The 27,358-nt window shown below is 40.0% G+C and overlaps 1 protein-coding gene across 2 annotated transcripts in view; it reads left to right on the top strand.

Moving 5' to 3' along the window:
• unc80 (unc80, NALCN channel complex subunit) overlaps positions 1-27,358 on the top strand; it is a 310,307-nt gene that overhangs the window by 28,205 nt on the left and 254,744 nt on the right. For both annotated transcript variants that reach the window (XM_083128968.1, XM_083128960.1), the window contains exon 2: positions 11,664-11,763. In XM_083128968.1, the coding sequence (XP_082985094.1) occupies positions 11,678-11,763 (86 nt within the window). In that variant the 5' untranslated portion in view covers positions 11,664-11,677. The remainder of the gene's footprint in view (positions 1-11,663; positions 11,764-27,358) is intronic.

Below are 27,358 nucleotides of genomic sequence, written 5' to 3'. Positions count from 1 at the left end.
ACGATGCCTCCAGAAGAAAATTTCAGGAACTGGTTTCTTGACAAGAGCTACACGTAAGGAAATACTATTCTTTCAAGTGATATTAGAGTCATTGTCAAGAAGGTTCGCTGAAATGATGGTTCTCATCACAGACCACATGCCACACGTTAATTGTTTAAGTCCAGTTCATGCACTGGACCTACAGATTAAAATGGGATCCGAACCAAATGCCTCTCTATTTGGTATTGAATTCGGAAGCCTTTCATTACATGGCGAAGACGTTACCACTACGACATCAGAGAGGCAATGGAACCCCTTGAGAAAGAGATAAGCAAAAATTACTACGTGACAAACCACATTTGCCCGTAAATTTTAAAAATAAGACAATATTTTGTACTGACAGTTTCGAACGGTGGGAGAGGCTTATATTTTTTTGTACCATCGTCCATTTCACGAGTTTATAATTCTTCCTCACCGACACGAGTAACGCGAGTGGTAGAAGAAAAGCGAAGTAAAATAACTGAAACAGAAATAAAAGGAAAAAGCGAAATAAATTTTATTCATAATATTCTGCAGTCACTTGAGTTGTATTCACGGGATGCTATCTTTAAAGAAAGCCGTGGTCTCTTCCTTGTCTTTTTCGCTTCCTTTGTGTGCTTCCCCCGTCACGATTGGTCTAAAACTAATTAATGCGACGTTAATTAAACAATCCAAACAACGAAACAATGCACAATCAACTGCACAAAACAACATTCCAAATGTTTTCGAATCGGAAAACAATTGAGATGCTGTAAAATGACTTAAGATGCAGTAATAAAGTGGGAATTCGGTACCGTATAGAATTAAATCGGTAGAGATGTTCGATTTGATTGGATGTTTGTTATTTAGATTTGCTATTCTTTCACTTTTGGCAAATAGCGACGATGAAGATGAGTGATGCTATGATGAAATTGATGAAGGGACACTTACCAAGGACACCCACGCCCAAGTCGAGATTCTAACCAGGGACCCATGGCATCGTAGCGCGCTGTGCTAACCACTCCTCCATGGAGTGGACATTATACCATATTTTGTGTGCTCAATTGGGATCAATCAATGGAATGAATAGGCATATTATATGATTAATAAATTCATATCATAATACCACGTCATATTATTCGGCACGAAGTAACATCAGAGACATTCAATCTTGCATTTTTGCCTTTCAACTAATTCTTTGAATTCAGGTTAATCACAACAATAAGATAAATTATGAAGCAAATGATAGTGAATGTGGGATATTATTACGAATTACCTGACAGAAACAACATTAAGCAGGCTCGGTGGTCAAGCTCATTAAGTGATTGACATTCGATATCGTCGCCAAAGTTCCCGGGTTTGAGTACCGTCCTTGTCGGGGGTGTTTGACTATTTCGTCATCAATTTCATGTAATGGTCATTCGTCCTTATCGTCGCGATCATCGAACAGGGAATAAAAATTATAAAAATAAATACGATGGTTGTTGAGTTGGTGTCTTTTAAGTCCACTTTATGCACAGTAAGGCTAATCGGGACTGGACCTACAGTTTCAAGTGGGATCCGAACCACTTGTGCCTCCACCAGGTATCGAACCCGGGACCCCTTGATTCCAAGGCGACGACGCTACCACTGCGCCATCGGGGAGGCCCTAATAAATACAATGGAAGAGTACTTATTTCATCTCTCACGAAATCTCCTACAAAACCGGAATATATAAAATACATGTATATTCATTCACATACATTTTCGATTTCTATATTTAACTAATCGAGACCGAGAACGGGAGAGCAATTTTCAATTCGACAAACCGAGAGACGGAGAAACTGTCAAGTCTCGTTTCTTCTTGGCACCTCCGTAATCGAGTTGTTCTGTTTGTCATTGGCTTTGTATTGGCAATTATTGTCATTATTCTTCCCCTGCAGTTAACCATAACGATGAATTATGATGAAATGAAGCAGATAAAAGAGCAAGAACAAGAAAGTCATGCCTGTTCGGGACTCCTTATGTAACGAGATTTGAAATTCTTGAGAACGCGTTCGTGTTTCGCTTGGTTTTCTCTTTCCTCTACTTCTCTTATATTATCATACATGTATAATACAAATGGATCTGATACGATATGTTGCGATTCATAATTGTGCTGGTTAGATGCTACAGATGTGAACTCCAACCTGCAATATATTATTCCCTTTTGTTTCGTATCTGGTTGAACATGAAATTTTCTTGCACTGTGACAATTTCTTTCTTAGTTTTGGTTTGGTGCACAGATATGCTAATCTGGACTCGACCTTTAGTTTAAAGTGGGATACTAACCACTATGTGCATACACCGTGTATCAAGCCCGGGATCCACTGATTACAAGGCGACGACGTTATCACTACGCCATCGAGGAGGCCCCATGACAAAATGTCATTCACTCGATCTCTACCATAATTTATTTCAGCATTTACATTTTCGTTTTCTTCTTCTTTTTTCCTTTTGTTAACTACTCTTATACAACTCTTTTTGCGTCTTCGAATTTCTTCTTGTTTCAGGAAAAAATAATACATGCAGGCTGTATAAAAATCCCCCGTTCAAATAGATAAAACGTTCACTCTCGAGAACTAATTTACATGTTTATCACTAAAGTAACCATTAGGAAGGAAACTATTGAAAGGTTAACTGATATAACTGCAGATGAAACAATACTTACAGCCACTAACGAAATATCTATTGTTGTGTAGCCTCACAGACAACAAGTACATGGTGAGTCATTCACTCTTGCTGACTACGGGCGAAGGTCACTAAACTAAAGGGTGGTGGCAAGCAAGCAGGCTTCTGCTCTACCAAAGACGAGGTCACGTGTTCCAGTTATCAATGGCGTACGAAATAAGGAGAACACAGCTATCTGACGTATGTTTTGGTCCCGTCCCGTCCCAACACTTTATCGTCGTGGTCTTGAAGTTCCCTCAGGGCACTCCTACGTAAAGGCTTCTCAGCTAGAAGGATATCTTCCCCATTGAGTGGAGGAAAAGTGGGTGCGTATAGAGGTCCTTCAACTTTCGTATTCTTTTTCATTTCAGAACCCGTGCTGTATCGTCGAATTAATCCAATCTATCCGATGTAGGTTTTAGGTTCTGTTTCTGTTCGGTTATTTCACATCGTCTTCCTGCTTATGTTATTCGCGACGAAGGTTCTGGATTCGATAATCTGGACAATAACGGGATTGTGTTGGTTGGTTGATTGGTGTATTAAGTCCACTTTATGTCCTGTTAGGCTAATCGTGAATGGACCTATAGTTTAAAGGGGGATCCGAACCACTATGTTCCTCCACCGAGTATCGAACCCGGGATCCCTTAATTACAAGGCGCCCACGATCCCACTGCGCCATCGGGGATTGTGTTCGAAACGAATGAATCAAATTTGAGTGATATGATATGCAACCATTGGAAGACTATTGAAAGAAATGCTATGGGAACCTGCCAGTTTTTCTACTGCAGACAGGAAACCATAAACATGGAAGAGAAGCTTATATTCTATGAAACCTGACGCTATGTGCTCGAATACTGGCTAAATATAATCCATAGAGGCATAGCAACGTTAAACAACCTCTTATATGATACATATAGGTTTAAAAAGGTCGAAATACAAAGATTGTGTGCGCCTCACTGATGGCGTAGTGGTAAGGCCTTGTAATCAAGGGGTCTGGGGTACGATACCAGGTGATCGCACATAGTGGTTCGGATCCCACTTTAAACTGTATGCACTTCAGATTAGTCTATCTGTGCCGGTGACTCAGTCGGTAACGCGTCTGACTACCATGCTATAGGACCCGGGTTCGATTCCCGGCCGGTTCAAGCCCGGGAACTTTTCTAACGTTGGAAGCGGCCCCAGCGCCCACCCAGCGTCGAATGACATGGGTACCTGGGGGAAACCCTGGGGGTAAAGGCGGTCAGGGGCGTGATGCTGATCACATCACTCCCACTCACGAACGAATCAAGAAAGTGTGGGGCGGCGTGATGCTGATCACATCACCCCCACTCACGAACGAATCAAGAAAGTGTGGGGCGTTACCCCCACACCCCCTATACGCCTTCATGGCGTAGCGCCAAGCACAGGTGAGAAGTTTACCTTCTTTTTTTTTGCATAAAGTGGACTTACAACAAAATTTAAACTTGCGATAAAGATTATGATAAGGTATTAAAGAATTGGGTCTAACACATTTTTTATTGTTTACCAATGACATTGTTAACTAATATTCTTAATTTCAGTTTCAAGATGAAATCGGCTACGAAATAAAAGGAGTGGGTTCATATTTCTGTTACGAAATTCCACTTTTGTAGTAGTGTGCCACTAAGATGTGACAATAAACAAATCTGAGACACTTTCAAAGTATTAAATTGCTATCTACGTATTTGGGAAAAATCTTTCAATATAATACTTTTTTTGGACGCGTCAAATCATAGTATTTAATTCCTGTTTTAGCTGCTTTAAGAAACCTGATTTTTTTTTGGGCGGGGGGTTACAAATGCCCTTTCTGCTCCCGTCAAGTTACGCCTATGACAAACAGGAATTCAAAGTAAAAGACTGTCCCGACTAAATCGGGAGACACGTCTGATACATTTACAATTGGGAAAATCATAATTAAGCGTGTAGTTGAAAACAACCTATTTTCATATATTGCATGCAGCTCTACTTTTTCTGCAATGTGGATCAAGAACTGGGGACGTGGAGAAGCACAACACTCCACGTAACCAATAGTCACGTGACCCTCTTTGCTTTCTTGTCATGTTGACCTTCGCGTGGAACACATTTCTCGGTGTTCAGACAGGCAAAATCACCCGATCATCGAAGGGTGCAATATGTGTTGCCTACCCTCCTGCATTACTTGCTCCTATTAAAGCCTTATGGGGAAGAACTTTTTTCCATGACTGTACATATCTAGTTATTTTTTCTCGACTTTTGTTTCAATGTCTATGTTTATTAAAATCTTATTTTCCATCGCATACTTTTCCTGTTAATAAATTGTTTCTTACGTTACTGTACCGTATGTCATAAAAAGAGACTGCATAATTATATTACGTCCAATTAAATTTCGAAAAATCTCTCAAACTACCATCTCTCTTCTCATCTGGTTGTCGTGTCCCACTCTCTATTGATTCACCTGTTATCTACCAACCCTGTGTCCAAGCAGAAGGATCTGCCTCTGTTATCAGGTGATGGAAAAACAAGCCAGCCTCTCAACTGCCACCTGGCGGCTGGTAGACGCTCTTAGCATCCATTTTGGAACATCGGCGCCTGGCATATCGTCCCCTGTTGCCATGGGAACAAACTGTGTTAGCACTGCACGTTGAGAGAGGCTCGGTATTGACTGAGCGAGTCCCGGAGAGGTTGGAAAGATTAGGGAAAAAAATATTTCGGATCGATTAATTATCGAAAAGCTTGGGCTGCTTAATTTGTACCGAATGTGTGCCTATTCTACTAAGCTTCATTGATGGTGATATTTTAGATGGTGCACGCAGTAAATATGTATGAGGTTACACGAAAGACCTGGCTGTCATCGGTAGCCTATCAGCTTAGCGCGCTACGAAACAAGGGTCCTAGTTTCGTAGACTTTTGTTGGGAATAATCACATTCTGCGCATAGATTTGTAATTCTTTTGGAGCTTCTTACGGTTCGTTATTGTAACGATTTCCATACGAAGAGAAATTGCAGCCGAAATTTCATTAACAGAAAATACTACAGCTTGTCAGTTACTGTAAGATAGTTACTTATCCTGACGTGCTAAGAGAAACAAAATTTGCCATTGTATTCACAATTTGTTTCATTATTTAACTTCTGTGCATATTTCCAAATCTGGCACTCACGTGGAATTAACATAAAGGGTATTTGCGAGGTAAAAAATTCTCTAAGGAAATATCAACAAGAAAAAAAGTAAAAAAAGAAAAGTGCTGCCCTGTGATATCCACCACGCCATTTACTTTATCATTTTCCTTTTTTGTAGTCCTCACTTTTATTGTTATTATTATTGTTGTTATTTAACATTTCATAGGTCTGTTATACAATCGTATAGATATTGCTTTGCAAAACCTGCATAGTGACAGAATAGATGCATTCTAAGAAATAATATACATCCAAAAATGCTCGTTTCCTTATACCATACAAACATGTAAACAGTATAAGGCCTTCCTCATGACGTAGTGGTTCCCCCGTCGTCTTGTAATGAAGTGATCTCGGGTTCGATTCCCGTTGGAGGCACATACTGGTTCTGATCCTACTTTAAACTGTATGTTCATTCCCGCTTAGCCTCCCTCTGATTAAAGTGGACACAAACTAAAAAAGTAACGTAAACAGTAAAATTATGTAGAAAAATATTACTAAACTACCGTACTATGTGTAGCTATTTAACATTGTCCTGTTTAATCGTTAATTTATACTCAGGGTGACATATCGATATACTCCTTCCTCCTAGTATACCCTTGACTGCATTTTGCAGGAGGCTAGCGATGCTCTGTCGTCTGGACTCGCAGCCAGTATAATCGTCGGCAAGGCTCGTGTTCTGTCGTTTGTAAATGTCTCTTCATCCATTTAATTTTATCAACATTCATCCCCATCGTCGCGATTAGATAAAAGTCGAAGAAAAGCTAAGTAAAAATAAATCAATTCAATTAATTAATCGGTATGTTTTTGTCTTATTGTTATTTCACATTACATCGATATGTTATGGATCGTATGCTGAGAAAAAACCTGCATTCTGACACAATAAATGCATTTTAAGAAACAATCCATGTCCAAACGTAATTGCGCTTACTCTCTTAAACCATTTTTAACACATAAAAAGTAAAATTATATAGAAAATATTACTAAACTGATGTACTATAAGGAGTTACTAATTTAAACGTTGTCCTAATTAATCGTTAATTTACTCATATATAAATACGAATAGATCAAAAGAAAAAAATCAGTTGTCTTTATTTTGGATGGTCACAGATAAGGATATTTAGGCTGAAATGAGATCAAGATTGTCAACACTTTCTGCATACTAAATGTTATACTTTTTGTCTCTTGTGGTTAGTCTGATATCGACAGTTGACAGCTGAAGTTGACTTTTCTAACTTGAATATTATTGCTTCTGTATGAACTCCTTGCAAACTGTTTCCTTATGTACTCGAAATGATTTACCGATATCGAAACAGCGGAGATATTAGAACCAAAAGATCATAAATCGCACAACAGCTGCACTCGCCTCGGTTGTCCTTTCGCTGCCGACCCTGTCTTTATCACGTCTGATTGCAGTAGTTCGCCTTTAAGCCGCTAGAAGGCTCCACGTAGAGATTATTTCCACGAACCTAGACATCTTTACTGCCAGAACGCATAGGACGAAATGTGTCTCAGGGGACGAAATGTCCACGGGCGGAAGCATGGCGAAGTTTCTAAACGGACTTTGCGTTTTAAGTGTTGTACTCAGGAAGTTTAAAGTTTGGCATTTGCCAAAACTCGGCGGTTGGCTGACTTTCTGCGGATTCGGCAGAGCGTATTTTCGCAAGAGCATGCACAAAAGCGTTGGTTTCCCTTGCTTCAAGCCAAGAAATGTCTAACCGGAAGTGGATACTTTTCATGATCAAACAATTGCCCACGTCTCCACTTCCAAAGAACTCTTTTGATGCATGGCCTATTATGGGGACAGATACTGCAAATATCGCGTTGAAATCTTGGTAAGAGTGCCCAGAAATTCATAAAAAGATAAGATGAATGTGAATAATGTGAAACGTTCATGTCGCCAGTAAAGTTCCCTTACATTTAGGAAACGCTAAGGGAACTTCGTTATAGAGAGGTTTCAGACCGAAGTGACACGTTTGATTTGGAAACCAGCCTTCAAACGTGTATCTTGTGTCTCGGAGAGTATTGATGCAATGCGAACAACAAGACAGACCTGTACTAAAAAATACTGCTGTATATTAATCATACGTTTGTACAGTGCGATCCATGAGTATTACTATGCACATAAAATTGTCCTTGACTATTTTCATTAATTTTTCTCTTACATCGTGTGTGTTTTTAAGCGATGGATTGTTTCGAGTTTTCTTTTAATTCTTGAAGTTCTTATTGGGTCAAATAAAGTGCACGAACATGGTGATGGACAATTTGCATGGTACAATGGGATACACAAGTATTGCTCGGCAAATTGTACACCGCTATTTTCATCAACTTTTCTCTTGCGTTGAGTTGAGTTGATTTGGTGTTTTAAGTCCACTTTATTACTTTTAAGGCTAATCGGGACTGGACCTACAGTTTAAAGTGGGATCCGAACCACTTGTGCCTCCACCAGGTATCGAACCCGGGACCCCTTGATTGCAAGGGGACGACGCTACCACTGCGCCATCGGGGAGGCCAACTTTGCTCTTGCATCCTTCGTGTTTTTAAGGAATGGAACTTTAAGTTTGACGGTGTACGAGTTCTCAGTAGCTTGTTTGATATTTTGTATCAAGACTTGAAGCTCTCACTGCGTAAAACAGAGAATAAGCATGTCGATGGAGAATTTGCTTGGTAATAGTTATGCGTACCACTGTCTCAACCTTCGTGAACCCGCCGCCCGATAAATTAGTTTCTTTAAAATTTGATGCCCCGATCCATATAAATTTACTCGCAAATATATTTGCTTTCTAATTGTTTTTTTTAACTTCACACATTAATTAATATGTATTCTGAAATTTAAATTTATTAGATAAAACATGGTGTGTGTGTGTGTGTGCATGCATTTCATCACACGCAGTGCCCCTCCCAGAAAAACAGTTCTGGATCCCCATGCTCGCTACTACAGATGGTTCAGCAGCTATGACAGCGTACTTTTGTACACGTAATTTGTGAATGCCTTGTATAATACTAAAATACGAACGAGGTTTTAATCTGGGAGAACATACATCCTTGAAAGAGTCGAAAGAGAGTGGGAAGGCCAAGTTAAAGAAGGGCCTGCTGGAAGAAAACCAAAAAGAATATTTTGATTCATAGCCCTGCCTGTTCTTGTCAAACTATCGAGAAGTTTCCCCTTTGCCTGGTAGAATTTTAAGTGCTCTACGTACGTCAACGGAACGGGAGATCTTACTAATACCCTGACATCTCCGCCAGTTTTATTTTGGAGGACTTGTAAGGAGGCTAGACAAATATAACTTTGTAAAAGGATAGCTTCGTATACGCAGGACAAGTTTGGTCAACGAATCGTTAAGATCAATTTTATAATTTGTTTTGTTTGTTCACTTTAATCACAGATAGGCTAATCGAAACTGGACCTACAGTTTAAAGTGGGATCTCAACCACTGTGTAATGTGCTTCCACCTGGTATCGAATCAGGGACCCCTTGATTACAAGGCGACGACGTTACCATTACTCGAGGCCCTTTTAAGATCAAGTCTTAAGCATGAAAATATTTGCAAATGTGTAAATTACATGCAAAAATGACTAAATGTATACAGACCCGTAGCCAGGAATTCTTTGTAGGGGGGGGGGGTGAAGTCAACCCTAGAGGGGGCAAATTTTAAATATATTGTGTCGCATTGGCACATTTGCATATATAGCAGGGTACCAAAATACATAAGTAATAGAAAGGGATGATATCTTGAAACTGCAACGAACAAAAAAACTTCGAGCATCATCAAATAGTAATAGTTCGATAATGACCTTTCCAGATTGCCAAAGAATATAAAGTTTAACATAAATAGGCTAATAGGGACTGTACTTGATATTTACATGTACTCTCTGCAGAACTGATTAAGGGAGCCCTTTATAAATCATGCTTCATAATGGTTCCCTCTAGTTTCCAGTATGCAAGATTTTTACGCACAAGGAATCTTAACGAGAATCCAACAACACCATTGTGTTGTGTTATGCAAGAAAAATCAAATTAATTAAAGAATAATGGTTACATATTATCTACACTGATGAATTGTGTAAAAAATTGATTTTCTCAAAATTTCGAGAGGGCCTGTAAATCCATCAGCCCTCCCTCTGGGTACGCCAGTGAGCTTACATTCTACGATTCGCAAAAATAATACAAAAATAACATTGATTTTATCAGATATGTATTTGCATGTAATTTCGTTGCCTGTTGATTATACAATGTCGTATTACTGTTGTCGCTATCAGTAGGCTACTTAGTTAATTTAAATACGAAGGAACTGATCCTCCTTACAAACATTTCTGGCGACGTTCATAATATTCCTATCAAGTTAAAGCATATATTGGTAAGTTAAGCCAACGAAAGTGTTAAAATTATTAATACAGTAAAACCTCGTTAATCCGGGCCCCGATAAGACGGACTTCGCTTAATCCGGACAGGCAAAAGGCCAAAAAGAAAAAAAGCAGAATGCAAGGTTTTAAATGTGGCTAGAAGTCAACGAGAGAACATCCAAAAGAAAAGTCAGTCAACCGCTGATGAAATTCTGTTTCCCGCAGACTTTGTACTGTACTGTATAGTGTTTTTAGGCCTATGCCCTTTAAATACACCAGAATAAACGTGTTTTGTTGCTATAAACGGAGTTTTAATGCACTTTCTAATGTTCTTTTAGGTTATTTCAGTTAATCCGGACTTTCGTTAAACCGGTCAACTTACCCTTGGTCCCATTAGTCCGGATTAACGAGGTTTTACTGTATTTCTATTCAGAACAGGCCCGTAGTCGCATCAAGACTGCAGTTCGAAAAAAGTCGGGGCAGGAATTTTAAAAAAATGGACTGTCCCGACTAAATTGAGACGTCTTGTTGATAGCCTTGCATCAATGGTTAAAATACTAAAATTATCAAATATTGGAGACTGCAGACATCTGGAAACATCTCTTTACAAACAATCATTTTTTTATGCAAGACAAAAATCGAAATTCGTTCAAAATCTGAAAAAAAAACTGTCAATGTTATTTTCGTACGTTTTTATAGGTTCAAATTAAGAGTAGCTTACCCGTGCCGTACGAGAAAATTACTTAACTGAGATTTGGGGGGGGGGCTCACAGGCCCACACTTTTTTATTACTAAAATTCAAGAAATCATTTTGTTACTGAATTGCTTGCTTTGTTGATTATATATGTGCAGTCATTTATTAATTATAATTACAAAAATTGCCATCATTAATAAAAAATAATAACCAATGATTGCATGAGTGTCTCACACATATTTTACGATTCACTAGAACTCACAAAAACCATAATAATGCTTAACTAGTGCTTTTTGTTTATATGTAATTGTTTATTAATTATGATAATTACCATCATTACCAGTCAATTGTACGAGTACACTGTCACTGGCAAGAGTGTCTCGAATTACACGCATTCAAAGATTGCGCCTGATAGACCAACCAAATGCACTTTGCATCCTATTTACATTATATTTGTTTTATGAACAAAAATAATACACAAATATTGGGATAAATATAATTTATTTTCAATTTTTTATATAAAAAAAATCACAATTGATAAATAGATGTGGTGGGCCTGACAGCCCCCTCGGGTAAGCTAGGGTTAAAATATTTCATAGTTCGAGAGGTGGGTGGTATAGCCCCTCCCCTGGGTACGGGCCCACTTCAGAACCCATGTAGTAACTCCACGAGACCGCATCTGTATAAATTCCGCCTTGGTTCCCCTATTCTCAGCACACTGGTAATATCTCATAACTTTTCCAGCGATGATGTTTTTCTTCTTTCCTTCCAGATCCTTTGGCAGCCATGGAGAGGAGGAGGTCCCTCGACGACATCTACAACGACCACGCCATTCCCATCCCGATACAGATATTCCTCTGGCGCCAGTCCAGGTATGTTCTTTCTGTTAGATGAACATCAACTGGGAAACGAGAGCATTTTTTTTAAAAACAAAAAACAAAAAGGGAGCGTTAGTCCAGTCTGTATAGCAGCTACGCAAAAGACTTGGGTTTTGTCCGAAAGGTCCAAAAAGGAGGCTTCAAGTCAGGAATGTTAAAGGTCCAGAATCCCATAAATTCTAATGGGTTCTATTGGGTTCCCCTGCAGGACAGGAACATCGGTCCAAATTGCGTATTGTTTCATTGAAAGATGAGTTCTTGGACTGTGTTTACATTCATCCGAAGAAAAGGTTCCTGGACCGAATTGAAATACTTTACAGAGAAAAAGGTTCTTTACGGTCCAGAACCCATTTACGCTTGCTGATTTTCTCTCCTGGACCGGAATTGAATTTATTTAAAATTACCGGATCTTTAACAACACTGCTTGAAGTACGGTCTTGTTGGAAGTGCCGTCAGCTAGTGCAGTTGGAAAGCGCCAATTGAACGAGCACAGCGCGGAGCACGCATCGTTGCAGGCTTGAATGCTTGACTCGTGCACCCGTTGTTCATTTGTTTGAAATCACGCAGGTAGAAAGTCGGCAAGTTGTTGGTTGAAGTTCTTCTAATATGTGGAAATGTATGTATAAGAACATTTGAAAATGTTATGTGATATCTATGATGAAAAGCAAGAGTTTAAAACGCGGGGAAACAACGAGTCCTCACTTTCATCCACTGATCGTATTTGGCGCTGCAGTCGAAATGCAATTCGAAAGACTTTCACTTCCAGTCCACGACTTCAAGACGAGAACTGCAAGACCATTCTCGGAGGATGCTCGCTTCAAGCACGGTCTTACACCTTTCGGACACGGCCTTCGTTTTAAAAGTTAGTAAAAGACAAAAATTGTAATTAATTGTCATTTTAGGGTTTGTGTTTACCACTTTGGGTTTTCCCAATTTCTTTACTGCATTAATTTGAAAATTTTGCTCTTCTCAAATTATAGAGGGGCTGTAGCCCTATCAGCTTCCCCCCCTTTGCATACGCCAATGCCAGTGAGGTGGGTGATTTCAAAGTAATTTCTCAATCGATATCTTTGCTCAAGGTGGTTATTATTCGTTTACTATTTGTTACTCTCAGTCATCACTAGACTGGGGATTTATTCCCACTAAAAATGAGCAAAATATGCATGCAACATGATGCAAACATCTAAAAAATATTCACTAAATATATGCAAATTAAAAATGAACATGAAAAGTAAATAGTAGACAGAGGATTTTTATTCACTAAAACTAGCAAAAAAGGCACGAAAATATGCAAAATAAAAATAAATATAGAACAATAATTTCGGAACTAATTATGCTGCTATCCAATATGATGATCCTACAAAAGTTTATGATATAGGCTTTCAGAAACAGCCGGGAAAAGTTGTAATTTTCAAATACGGGACAATTGACGACCCTGGAAAGATTGTCGAGTGATGCGGGACATGTGTACTTAAATAAGGGACTGACCCTTAAAATCCCTGCCACGAACTCCCATAGAAAGTACAGTAATTTGATTTTGTTTTGCAAATGACTGATAAAGTCGTGTATTTAAACTATTTGCAAGTCACTATGTGGGCAAGTTTCAGTCTGCGCTTCAGCTATTAATATTTCTTTATAATCTCGTCTCGTAGAGATGTTTTGTGAGAAAGGGGCATCCTCATCAGGATATGTACTAAAGCGAACTATGAACTCCGATATATTGCAACGTAAGTGTATGGTGTGCTTAAGAAATGCAAGGAAATTATTTCAATACAGGGCTGCATGTTTGAGGGGAGGGGTGGGTTGATGGAAATTTGACTGATCTTAAGGATAAAGTTCCGGCCTCCCTGGCGGAATGGTTATCCCATCGCGCTACGACGCCAGGAGTTCCGGATTCGAATCCCAGCCTGGGAATGGTTGTTTGTGAATGTCCATTCATCAATTTCATCACATCATCACTCATTTCCAACTTCGCAAAGTAGCCAAAAGTGGCACAAGAAGCGAAGTAAAATAAATCAAATCAATCAATCAATTAAGGATAAAGTGACAAAATTATCCTTTAGTGACACATGCTCTTGGTTGGCAACACTATCAATACAGAATTTCAGAATAAGATCTCACGGCGAAAAACTATCAAAATTCGAAACTCGTTGTGTGGCTAGGAATGAAGATGCGCGTTGCGAGAGCTTGTTGAGTCTCGTCCCGTAACTGTCGACCTATGTTGCCCAGTTTGCTGTCAGAGGCGCACCAACTTCAGAGATAATCTGAAACCTATTTGCATAATTATGTTTGCAAGCTCCAACTGTACCCTGGGGTCTTATAGTCAGTCCCTCGCTGCGTATTCTCATTGCCCAAGTCTCTGCTCAGACGTAGCACGTGTCTGCAACAAGCCCCTAAGCTACGGGAATGACACTTCGAAGAAAGGTGCTTTCTGAAGGCAGAACGTATGATGTTAGTTCTTTAAAACACAGAGACGAATGAAAGCGTTAACACAGACGAACGGCATGTCACGGCTGTAGCAGGGCCGGCGGAAGGGGGGTCGAACCGTGCAAATTTTTAGGGCTGCAAAATTTGAAGAGAAGACAAAAATAAACCTAATGAAAATTTGAAAGTTATAATATTGTATTATATAAGTTGGAAGTTAATAATGGCAACCCACCGTTTTGAAGGATCATATCAGTAGTCTCACTTTAAAACCACTGAGTGCCACAAGGTGATAAAGCAGATTCGATACCTTAACTGAGAGGTCTATGATGCGCTCCTTCAAATAAGTGGCGACAATAAAACTGTCCAAATGGTCGCACATGAGGCTCAGTGTATTGCAAACCAGTTGTGTGGCTTTACATTTCTTTGCTCACTAGTTATCTGGTATGACTTTTTACTCCACGTAAGGTAATGAGCAAAGTGGTCGAGCGAAATATCCTTTTGTGCTTAATAATATCGAAATGGCGTAACAAGTCTCATTATATATTTTATAGTTTGATGTTTTACTTAGGAATATATTGATTTTCAATTTCCCGTTGCTACTTAATGACGGGGGGTGGGGTTGGAAAGAAGCATCATCTATCGCCACTGCCCAGGGCGGTAAATTGACTAGCGCCTGCCCTGGGCTGTAGGTGATGGAAAACGTTATTAGTTGAACCGCTGCTTTGGTGAGCTGTGTGGGTCACCACTACTATTATTTTCTGCTTGATTATTCATCTCTCTCTCTCTCCCTCTCTCCTTGCGTTTGTGTCCGCTTGTTTATCTCTCTTCATTCCTCTCTTACTTGTTTATTAATCTGTCTCTCCACTCTATTTCTCTTCACTTTCCTTTTGCAACAATTTCTGTTATATCAATATGGGAGCCATTTGGCAAGAAAAATTTATTTTGTATTACTTCTATAAAAGAAAATTACATACATTTTTCTTTATGGCAATTTGAAATTAAACTTTGTTATCTTCCTACATGTGGTTTATCTTCTCAATTTTAAATAAAATCCTAAATTCTGTAAAAAACATCAAGATATTAACTCATTTCTACTGTAGTAAAACATTCAGAAACGATAAAGAAAAATGATAGAATAACACTCATAAGTCCAGAGCCATCTATTGTTCACCAACATAGTAGCGATTTTTTTAAACCTATTTTATTTCAAATTATTCAATAATAAGTTAAAATCGGACAATATTGTAAAAAACTATTCGAATTTGTTAATATAAAACTTTGTAGAAATTATGTCAACTTGTATTCGATTCTGGAAAGAAAAAATATCAATGAAGAATGAGGTGAAAAATTATCATCAGCACTACTAAAATAAGATGGCTGAAGCCTAAAATCGAAAAATTGTAAGTAGTTTCTTATTTCTTTATCCCAGGTTGCGTTTGTGTTTTACCGAAGCAATTAGACATGTAATATTCTAATATTTCGCATCAAGTGCTTGAAAAACGTCATACTGTCTTTGTATCTATTTATTTCTATCTTCCTTCTTTATTTCTCTCCTTCCCTCACCTCTGTGTTTTTCTCAATTATATATTTCCCTTTTTTTCTATCTTTCGTTTCCTTATTTGGTAAATTTCTCGTATCGGACAAACGGCTGAAATTTGCCTGTTCATTTAATTTGAATATTCGTACTTAACGTATTCTGCATTGCGAAACATTGCTGAAGGTGGCATTTCGCTTATTTCACGGAAATAAGCTCTATTTGCGACATGTGGAGTAAGTTTTCTTCGTTTCTTTTTGCCTTCGGTAATACGCAAAATGGCGGTCACAGTTTCACTACCGTAATCGGCATGCAGTGTTTCCATCCCACTGCACCCAAAAATACCTACGTAGCCCCACAAACCATTGACGCATAGCCCCATGAACCATTCATACATAGCCCCACGAACCATTTCCGGTAAGGTAAGGTTAGGTTAGGTAGGGTCACGTTTAGGTTACAATAGTTAAAAATTGGTTTAGATAAAAATATGCGTAGCCCCACACACCATTCTCGCATAGCCCCACGAACCATTGACACATAGTCCCACAAACCATTGACACATAGCCCCACGAACCATAGACACATAGCCCCACAAACCATTTGCGGAAACGTACCTTCTTCAGTTACAAAAACACGTGTTTCGAAACACTGACCGGGATTACGTCATCACGCACAGGCTATATCCACCTGGAAGTAAATGGATGCAAGAGCTTTCGTGCATCGGTCACACATTTATATCGAAAAATAGATGATTTACCGGCAAAATTCAATGAACGATGCGAGAAAACACTTCCCCGAACTTCCACAAGTATAAAGAAATTGCATTCGGTAATTTCTCCTGTAAATTTGAAGAAATCTGTTTGTCCGATACGACAAATGTATCCATTATTTTTCTTTACTTTTTCTGTGCTCTCTCTTTTCCTGTATTTGCCATTCTCTTTTTGCTTCTTTATTTCTCTCTCTGTGTGTGCATGTGTTGATTACTTCTTTTTTTTTATCTATTTCTCCTTCATTCCTCTGCACTTTCCTGTATTTCTCTCATTCTCTATGTATGTGTCCTTGCTTCTTTATTTCTCTCTCTATGTGTGCGTGTGTTTGGCTTACTTTCGTCTCTTTCTGTCTCTCGTTTATTTCTCTCCACTTCCCTTTTGCTCTCCCATTCTCTCACTCCGTGTTTGGTTTAATTCTCTTCCTTTCTCTCATTCCCTGCCGCTTTCTCAAGTCTTCTCTTCTATGTCTCTACTTTCTTATGGCGACACGTGAACATGACGTGCGTCAGTCACGTTACCCTGCCCCCGTGTCAGGGCAACAGTGTTTTTCTTTCCTTATTGAAATATTTATTAATATGTTAATTAATTGGGTAATCAAGTGTATAAACATATACAGGGAGGTTATTTCAGTCGTTCACCGCCAGCGTGTCGGCCGTTCGGCGGACTCTTCATGCAACAGGTCCCGGCAAATTGCGTTCAGGAAGTCCGTAACAGAAACCGCTTGTTTTGTAATGTTTCCACTTTTCACAATTACAGTTACAATTACAATTGAAATAAGCACGTACCTTGTCGCAAGGATGCTGTGTGTGTGTGGAAAAGGTGTCCTCCCAAATACAAATATTTCTGGCACCTTATTTCTGACATCTAATCTTAGATTAGTCATCGCTACTTTATCCTCAGTTGTCGCGACAGCGCCGGCAGCTTATCGGGGGTTGGGTGAGTTGTCAGCCGCGAGAGGGCGCTTCATACTGCACGTGTCGGCAGTGATGCCAACCGTAGGGATATGTCCCTAAGCATAGGGACTTTTCACTAAATTTCGCCCGCGTAGGAACGTAGGGACAGATTTTGCCAAATGAGGGAAAACGTAGGTACTTTTTTCAATCTTGGTAAATGACATTTTATGAATTAGTTTATCTGGATACTTTAGCGAAGAGGAGAAAAAAGAACTAACTAACAAATCTCCATCAGAATTTTGGAACATGTTATCGGTTACCAAAAACTTTCAAGGCAAGTTCCTTTTTGAAAACATTTCCACTCTCGCGAAAATAGTGCTAACATTGCCACATTCTAAAGCGGAAACGGAAAGAATATTTTCAATGTTAAGTGATACAAAAACAAAAAAGGGAAATAAAATGGACCAGAATTGTTAAAGACTGCAGGAAATACAGCATCACCAACCAACATCTATCTCTGCACAGCAGCAGCATGTATGACTTCAAATAACATAATCAACAGTAAACGACTCAACGTTATTCATTAGGGGTGTGCAGGATCCTTTACTTTAAAAAGTCGTTAATTCTCGACGTTTTCTGCCTTGTAAGTTTCTGGAACTTATCGAAAATTGTAAGTTTTTATTCTAGAAATGCAAAAACAATCACTTAACGTGAAAATGACTTGTAAAATTCGAGATTTCCAGTGCTTCGGGAAATTTCGAACATTTCCCGTCCCGAAAATTTTCCGACTTGGTCGGGAAATTGCAAATTTTTCAGTCCCGAATGTCGGGATTTAAAAAAATTACCGTCCCGATCCAAAAAATTCTGTCCCGCACACCCCTATTATTCATTAAGGCAAGAATTTACAATACCGGACCCTTCTGTAATTTCTATGCTACGTCTTATACTCACGAAATAATTATTCGTGATGATTTATCTCAAGTTAACATGTTGGGGTGAGGGGGAAAAAATGTTAATTAACGTGTAGAAGTTGTAAAATAAGCATTTCAATTCTCGCAATGATTCTCCGTATACAAGTATGGTAGCCATATTTGTTGATATGAACAAATTACAATTAGTTACGCTGTCTACAGCGTTGCCACACTGTTGATTTCATACTTGGAGAGCATGGATTGTGTAAGAATAGCGGAAGAGAACAGTAAAATAGTTGTTAATGTTATACAGATTGTTAGGTGGAGTGTGCAGGAGGGCTAATTAATAAACTTATTCATTTCAGTATATTGCCCAAAGAACGTGCTTACATGTGACAGCGACAATCACGATGTAGAAGAACTGATTTGATTACAGGTAAATTTGGCAACATTACATCAATCATAAAATTGCAGGATACTAAAATGGCGTCTTCGATGATGTTAAAGTGCTACGAAAAAAATATTTTTTATCGGTTCGTAATCACAATTACCGCAAAACCATTCAGGAATAGCCCCACTGAGCATTCTCGGTAAGGTTAGGTTAAGTTAGGTTAGGCAAGGCAAACATAGTTAAAATTTGAGCTCGAAAAACGGGTAGCCCAACAAACCATTGACGGATAGCCCCACGAACCATTCAGGTACAAAAAAGGTAAAGTGTTCCCCTGTGCATAGCACCACGCCATGAAGGCGTGTAGGGGTTGTGAGGGTAACGCCCCACACTTTCTTGATCCGGTCGTGAGTGGGGGTGATGTGATCAGCATCACGCCCCTGACCGCCTTTACCCCCCCAGGGTTTCCCCCAGGTACCCATGTTATTCGACGCTGGGTAGGCGCCGGGGCCGCTTCCAGGTACGGTTAGGTTAAGTTAGGATAGGCAAATGTAAATTCGCTCCTTCATTAATTGTGGAAGCACCGAGCAGAAAGATTTGGTAAGTAAATGTGTATATTTTATCTTCTGTTTTGCATGCTCATGAGGTGATAATTTTTTTAGTCGCTTTACTTGGCGTAGGGACATTTGGTCAGTTGTAGGGACATTTTGACTACGTCTGTAGGGACATTGCCGAAAAATGGTTAGCAACACTGTCGGCTACCAGACGTCAGTGTACGTTCATGTTCACTTCTGTTTGCGTTTATCAGTACACGTGTTGCTTATACTGTGTTATTGTAATGTGCTACTCATGGCCAGTGCTTTATTGTGTGTTAATTGTTATTCATTCATTAGTTATGTCGTTAAACAAATATAGTCTTGAACAGAGAGTTTTTATGTACGATAATTACGTGAAAACGAATTCTTGCAGAAAAGTGGTCAGGGAATTACGATAGACAGGATCTCTTGAACCTAAGAAACGTGTTGTATTGCTGTTAAAGGAGGTCATTTTCAACATCTCTTATAACACAGGAGGTTAGTGATCATCATTATTATTACTTTTAAATATCATTTTACGCTTTCGGTTTGCTTTATGCGCCGGGATGCTGTCTTCCCTTTCTGACAACTGACGATAAAGTAACGATGTCTAATCTAAGATTTTCTGTCAGAAATAAGGTGCCAGAAATATTTGTATTTGGGAGGACACCTTTTCCACACACACACAGCATCCTTGCGACAAGGTACGTGCTTATTTCAATTGTAATTGTAACTGTAATTGTGAAAAGTGGAAACATTACAAAACAAGCGGTTTCTGTTACGGACTTCCTGAACGCAATTTGCCGGGACCTGTTGCATGAAGAGTCCGCCGAACGGCCGACACGCTGGCGGTGAACGACTGAAATAACCTCCCTGTATATGTGTGATTAGTGTAAATCAATTTATTATGCATTTTTAGTTTCGTATTATTCCATGTATAAATACCATGTAGCTCTCTGTTCTTTCTTCGTGTTCCGAACGTTCAAAAGAAAGGCGGGCAGTTTAGCTGTTAGAGATTAAAAATTTTGATAGAAGGGCCGTTGGCAACACACGCCAACAAAACGTATATAAACTCCCAGATGAGAGTGGGGGAGGTCGGCTGTTGGAACTGAGACTTGGAAGGGAGAGGCTGTTTTTGCTTGGGTCAGCTAGGACCGGAGGACAGGTCTCCCGAAACGGATGCCGTAAGAGATTGGATTGCCGGGCAAACTAGTGCCTTGGTGTCCAGTTTACAGGTGAAAAGGTAGTTTGTACTGGATGTTATTTTGAAGTAATCACAGTGCGCCGGGCAACCTAGTGCCTTGTCATCCTGGAGGTTGAGAAATGTACACGTCGGGCGACCTCGCGCCTGTTAAGACGTTTCTTGGAGTAACGCGAGTTTACCTTGTGACAAGCGTACTCCAGATGTAATTCATGAAATGTAAAGCATCCAGGTACAAACAATGGAGATTTCCAATTTCAAAATTAGAGTTTTGGCCCGATAATTAGAGAAATGAACGTTCGGATACGACTTGTATATACTTAAAATTTTACGTTAATTAAACTATAGAAAATATCCAAAAATTCCGTTTTTAATTTCACAAATGCTGGACAAGGTAATTTATCCCCTATTGCAATAAGGTTTCGCAAAGGTTATCCGTTGTCTCTTGTAGTTAATTATATAATTATGTTGACTTGTAGCAACCCATGTGCATTGTCGTACAAAGAAAGATACCCCTAGACAAATCTGAGCCGAGTATGAAGTGCACCGAACCTCGAGTGCGGAGGTAAAGTGTGGGGGGCCAGGCTAGTAACAGTCATGGGCGGAGTTCTGGAGGGGCCAGTGGGGCCTCCCTCCAACTTAAAGAACACATGATTAAGTTCAGTTACTACATATTTGTTATGAAGCCATACCGCAAATCTTGACATTTGGCATGATGGCATGTGCGGTAATTGCGCCGCAATAGCGGGTCTTAGACGATTTGATTGATGTGTACAGTTTGAAGAAAGAAAAACGTAAAATGACTTTGTGTTGAGTCAACAGTTACTGCTGAGGCATCAAAGGGACTTTTCAATTTAATTTTTCTAAAATTTCTAAAGCTTACTATTGTACCTTAACTTTTTTAAAGTAATACGAGTATTGTATCAATAAAAAATAATGAAATGCAAAATGGAATAGTTTTCTTATTTTAAAACTGACAACCAATATACTACTTAATATTTTTTTACTTAAGCGAGGAAATTTAACATTTTCAAATCTAAAAGGCCTAAAACTCAGTGTTTTTAAGTTGTTGTTTTTTTCTAAATTTCCGGGGGAAGGCCTCCGAACCCCTTATAAACTAGGGGATATTCAATAACCCTCAGGTACATCATATGCTTCTTCCCAGAGTCTGCCCCCCCCAAAGCAAAAGCTCAAACTCCGCCCATTGCGTCAGTGTAATTGAACGCATTTTTCATACCTTCCTCGGTTTACCGTAACCCCAGAAAAACCACGAGTAGCCACTGCGTCAGTGCATTCTACTTGAAAACAGAACTCTTCGATTTTGACACCCTTGAAAAATTGTCTGTGGGTGTCCGTAGTCACACAACAAGTGCCGAAAACTTCCTCCAAGATGGCGCTGAACCAAGTAAACGAAGGCGATGAGTTTTCTGTCCACGAAATTCCCGGTTTGCCTTAATATCTCCCATGCAAAGCATGCTAAAGCAAGAAAGGCTCCAGATGGCGGACATTGGATGGAATCCAACACTCCAGAGTTGATAAGCAGGCGCATTAAAGCGTGGAACCGAGGGTCCTCGCCAGATTTTTTTTTTTTTTATTTTTTTTTTATAGGGGAGAAGCTCATGAAGGCGTGGAAAGCAGTTACTGTCCCTCTCTTGACCAGGCAGTGGTGTTCGGAATGCACTTTCTGTTGGCGCTTATGTCACGTTTCACACCACTTTCTCTCTCCCTCTGTGTGTGTGTGTGTTCAACTAGGTCTCTCTCTCTCTCTCTCTCTGTGTGTGTGTGTGTGTGTGTCTCCGTATCTCTTTCTCTCTGTCCCTGTTTCTTTCTATCTCTCTGTGTCTCTCTCCCGGTTTGTCTCTGTCTTTCTCTGTCTCTCTCTTTCTCATCCCCGTCTCTCTCTTTCTCATCCCCGTCTCTCTCTCTCTCTCTCTCTCTCTCTGTTTGCCTCCCTCTGTCTGTGTGTCTTCCCGTCTATCTGTGCCTCTCTCTGTCTTTATCTGTCTCTCTCTCACTCTGTCTGTCTCTCCCTCCCCCTCTCTCTATCTATCTCTTTGCGTTTGTATGCCAATCTCTCTGTCTCTCTCTGTCCACCTGTTTCTGTGTTTCTACCTCACTGTTCGTCTGTCTCTGACTATCTGGGCCTCCCCGATGGGGCAGTGATAGCTTCGTCGCCTTGTAATCAAGGGGTCCCGGGTTCGATACCCGGTGGAGGCACATCTCACTTTAAACTGTAGGCCCAGTCCCGATTAGCCTTACTGTGCATAAACTGGACTTAGAGCACCAAATCAATCAATCAAAGTCTCTGACTATCTCTGTCTCTGTTTCCGTCTCTCTCTCTCTCTCTCTCTCTCTTTCTCTCTGTGTGTGTGTGTGTCTGTCTATCTGGGAAGGCTGTAATAGTAAAGGGTGTAATAGTAAATATACATTTCCTATGTAATTCGACACATATGTATACCCATAATCACATGTCCATGGATCAATGCAAAGACTTAACTTCTATTCAATATCTAACGTATCTCTAATGAACTAAAAATTACCTTCACCCCTGTGGTGCCGTGAAAGATAGACTAATGAGGTCTGCTGTTTACCCTGATACGAATTGCACAATATCATCGGGGTGTAAAGGGTGAACCTTTGCCAAGACAAAATGTCAACCGCTCTTCTACATAGTACACCCTGGAATAAATTTTGCAGGCTAACCAGGCCCTGGCGCCAGGACTCTCAGCCAGGATATTCCTCCGTTGGGGTCGTGTTGTGTGCTGTCCTCATCTTCGCGATTAACCAAATGTGGCAGAAATGCGAAGTAAAATAAAGCAAATCAATTAATCAAATTACCTTAACATTCGTAAACCTTGGATTTCATAGCCACTGTACTGATGGTCAAGTAGTTTCCGCAAGCATGTGTATTTGATGTAGGCTGGCTATAGCAAGGATCGCACTCTGATTTAAAAATAGAACTATATATACTGCTTTTAATAAGCAGAACGGACGTGTTTTCGCGCAGCTCCTGAGTGCAGTGAAGTGTAACGGGATGGGAAACAGTGTTGTGCAGTGGCGCCTGGCTATAGGCGCGTGGAGCGGGAGGTGGAGGCCCCAATCGGGGCAAGCGAGAGGGCAGCTCCCCGCTAAAGAAGTGCGTTTGCTTTTTGTGGCCATGATTACTCTGGTGTTATTAGTGTTGAGTGGCTTGGAAGAGAATCCTGGTCCCTGCACCATCGAGGACGTCATGGCAAAACTTGACTCCATGGACGAAAAACTTAACTCGGTGACCAAAGATACGGCCATGTTGAAGGGTGAAATATCCAAACTCACAAAGGAACTGAATGACACGAGACAAGAAAATGACAGGCTTAAGCAACAAGTGCTAATGAACGAGGACGCTATAGATAGATTGGAAAGTCAATCAAGAAGAAATAACCTCGTTTTCTACAACATAAGGGAGGAACGTGAGGAGACATGGGGCAGAACAGAAGACTTGGTAAGGGAGTTTTTATCAACGGAAATGGGAATCGATACTGATGATTTCGACATTGACAGAGCGCATCGTCTCGGCAGGCCAAACGGACGGACCCGACCAATAATTGTAAAATTGGCATTTTATAAAAGGAGGGAGGAAATTTTATTGAACAGTTATAGAGCCAAGAATACACCAGTCTATATCCAAGAAGACTACACGCGCCGAACGCGGATGGTACGTTCAGAACTCAAACCGTACCTTATGGAAGCAAAGGCTCGCGGTCAACATGCTAAATTGCAATATAACAAGCTACTCATAAATGGAAAACCATTTACTTTGGAAGAATTGAAATCCAACAACGTCCCATCAAAACCACTTCCAGCAAGTTCCAGAGACGCACAAGTAAATTTGGCAACAACTTCGAACAAAGGACCCCGATCGTCTCCAGGAAAGAAGGAAGTCGTCGACCTCGGCGGAAACAGCAGGACTCCCCCCACCCCTTCACACAGTGGACAATCGCCAGCGTCTGGAACTGCATCTGATAGAACGTGGACGTCCAAAACCCCCAGGCCATGAGTTTCGGAAGGTGCGTGCAGCTTCTATGGAGGGATGAAGACGAAGGCCGAATCTCGGAAGCAGGTTGGAAATCCCCACCCCTTCCCCCAAGTGACGTGGTAGCAGTGACAGCAACGGAGGAAGAATGTGAGCCCGGGGGCAACTCCCACAAACATAAACACGTAAGTTCTCAGACTAAAATATTTAGCATAGTGTACCAAAATGTTCGCGGGTTGCGTACCAAAATGCAAGTGTTCTCTCGGAACATATTATCTAACAATTACAGCATCGTAGCAATTACAGAGACTTGGCTTAATGAAAACCATCTAAGCACGGAACTTTTTGATGATCGCTATAACGTGTTCCGATCTGACAGGAACGCGACTGACTCTGGGAAAAATCTGGGCGGGGGTGCTCTTCTGGCAATTCATAACAAATACGCAGCGACGCTCGTAGGCAAATTTAACGACGACCCTAACGTCGACTCATTGCTTGTGAAAATTGTAATTTATGGACTGCCTACCTTATACATCTGTATTGTTTACTTTACTCCATGCTGTAACGACAAGTCTTACAACTTATTTTATAATTTTCTTGAAAGGCATTGTAGACCCACACATAACATTCTCCTCACAGGGGATTTCAACATCCCTTGCATAACAAGCAACGAATACAACCTCGTTAACGCCACTCCTGTATGTCGCGATTTATACAATTATATGTGCTTTTTTCAATTACGCAGCGTAAATAACATTCAAAATAGTAACGGCAAAACTCTCGATCTTGTGCTAAGTAACGTTTTTGGCATGCAGTTGACACGAGAAACCCAGCCACTCGTGCCTGAGGATAAGCATCATCCTTGTCTCGTAATTGAAATAAAGCACAGAAAAAGGACACAGAGTAACCATCCGCCAAACAACCTCTCGTACAATTTCAAAAAAGCTGACTTTAACAAACTATACAACAAACTATCGGTCGTTAACTGGGATACACTAAAACTCTGTGATAACGTAAACGAAATGACAGATATGTTTTACAACATAATACACGAAGCATTTGACGCGTGCATTCCCATAAGACGCCTTACCCCTCCTAAATATCCATGCTGGTTTACCGCCAATATAATTAAAAAAATAAAAGCAAAGGCTCACCACCACCAAAAATGGAAGCAAAACGTAGGTAACCCAGTTCGCCATGCCAACAAATTTAAAGAACTCAGAAAAGCAATCAAAAAAGAAATATCAGCCGCCCATAATAATTACTTGTTCGACATCGAAAGTAATATTCAAAGTGACCCGTCACTTTTCTGGTCGTACATAAATCGCAACAGGCAAAACAAACAGTTTCCAGTTTCTTCAAACAATGAACCCATATTAAACCTGAATACCGTCGTTGATGAATTTGCGAAATACTTTCAATCTGTGTACGCAAACAATACGGCAAAGTATAACCTCGAGATCATGGCGGGGCACACAGAGTGCAAAACGTTAGATTCACTCAACATTCAGATGATCAGTATGTCTGAAATTGAAGCAGCTGTAAAAAAATTAAAGCCAAAGAAGTCGGCGGGGCCAGACAAAATCCCACCCTACATCTTCAAAGGATGTGTAGACATTTTAAAAATTCCACTCTTTGTTATCTACAATGCGATATTATCTTCCACGCAGTTTCCCGAACGGTGGAAAGTTACTGCTGTATGTCCAGTACCGAAATCCTCGGAGAACAGAAACATACAAAACCATCGTCCTATAGCTCTTTTATCTGCCCCTGCTAAAATATTTGAGCAAATCTTATATTGCCACATGTATAACATGTCAAAGAAACTTTATCTGAATTCCAGCATGGCTTTCTGCCCAACTTCTCAATAGAAACAAACCTTGGCGAGAAACTGCATTATATAAGCACGGTGTTAGATGATGGGGGGCAGGTGGATGTAATATACACTGATTTTTCCAAAGCCTTTGACACCGTAAATCATGATGTACTACTAAGTAAATTGGGCACTTTCAACTTTTCCCTTCCCCTCAGGAAACTTATGGCGTCATATTTAATGAATAGAAAACAATATGTCTCGTATAAAGGCCACGCATCCAGCGAATTTCTAGTACGTTCCGGAGTACCTCAAGGGTCCAACATAGGACCTCTTCTCTTTCTTCTATTAATCAACGACTTACCGGAACATTTGATTAATTCTAGGAAACTGTTATTTGCAGACGACCTGAAATTCTTCCAAAGAATAAGAAATATTGAAGACTGTGTGTCTACAACAAGACATAAATAGGTTGAGTGCGTGGTGCTTGCGGGACGGTCTTTCTCTTAATGCAGCAAAATGCTATTCCGTTACTTATTCTAAACAAAAAACGATCTTAAATTTTCAATATAAACTTAATAATACCAATCTAAAAAGATCTGAAACAGCAAAGGACCTAGGAATATATTTTGACTCTAAGCTAACTTTCACTCACCATATTAACAAAGTAATAGGCAACGCTTACAAACTTATCGGGTTCATTATTAGAATGGGCAGAGACTTTCGAGACACCCAAACACTTAAGGTATTATATTACTCATTAGTGCGTTCAAAACTTGAATTCGGGTCTGTTGTATCGAACACTGACAGTATAGTACAGACTACAAAAATAGAGCGAGTACAATCAAAGATGTTACGTTATATGAAGTATAAACTTGAAGGTACTTATCCCAAATTTGATTCGTACAGTAATCTAATAGAGGAGCTCCGAATGCACAGGCTTGACGATCGAAGGACAGTGCGCGACCTGCTGCTGCTCTGGAAAATATATAATGGAAAACTTCGCTCTCCTCATTGGATCTCACAATTTAAATTACGCGTTCCTAACAATAAGACGCGACCCAA

The sequence above is a fragment of the Lepisma saccharinum genome, chromosome 1 (genome assembly GCF_977018435.1).
Source record: "Lepisma saccharinum chromosome 1, izLepSacc3.1, whole genome shotgun sequence".
NCBI classification, from domain to species: domain Eukaryota; kingdom Metazoa; phylum Arthropoda; class Insecta; order Zygentoma; family Lepismatidae; genus Lepisma; species Lepisma saccharinum.
This window is presented reverse-complemented; position numbering and strand designations above follow the sequence as displayed.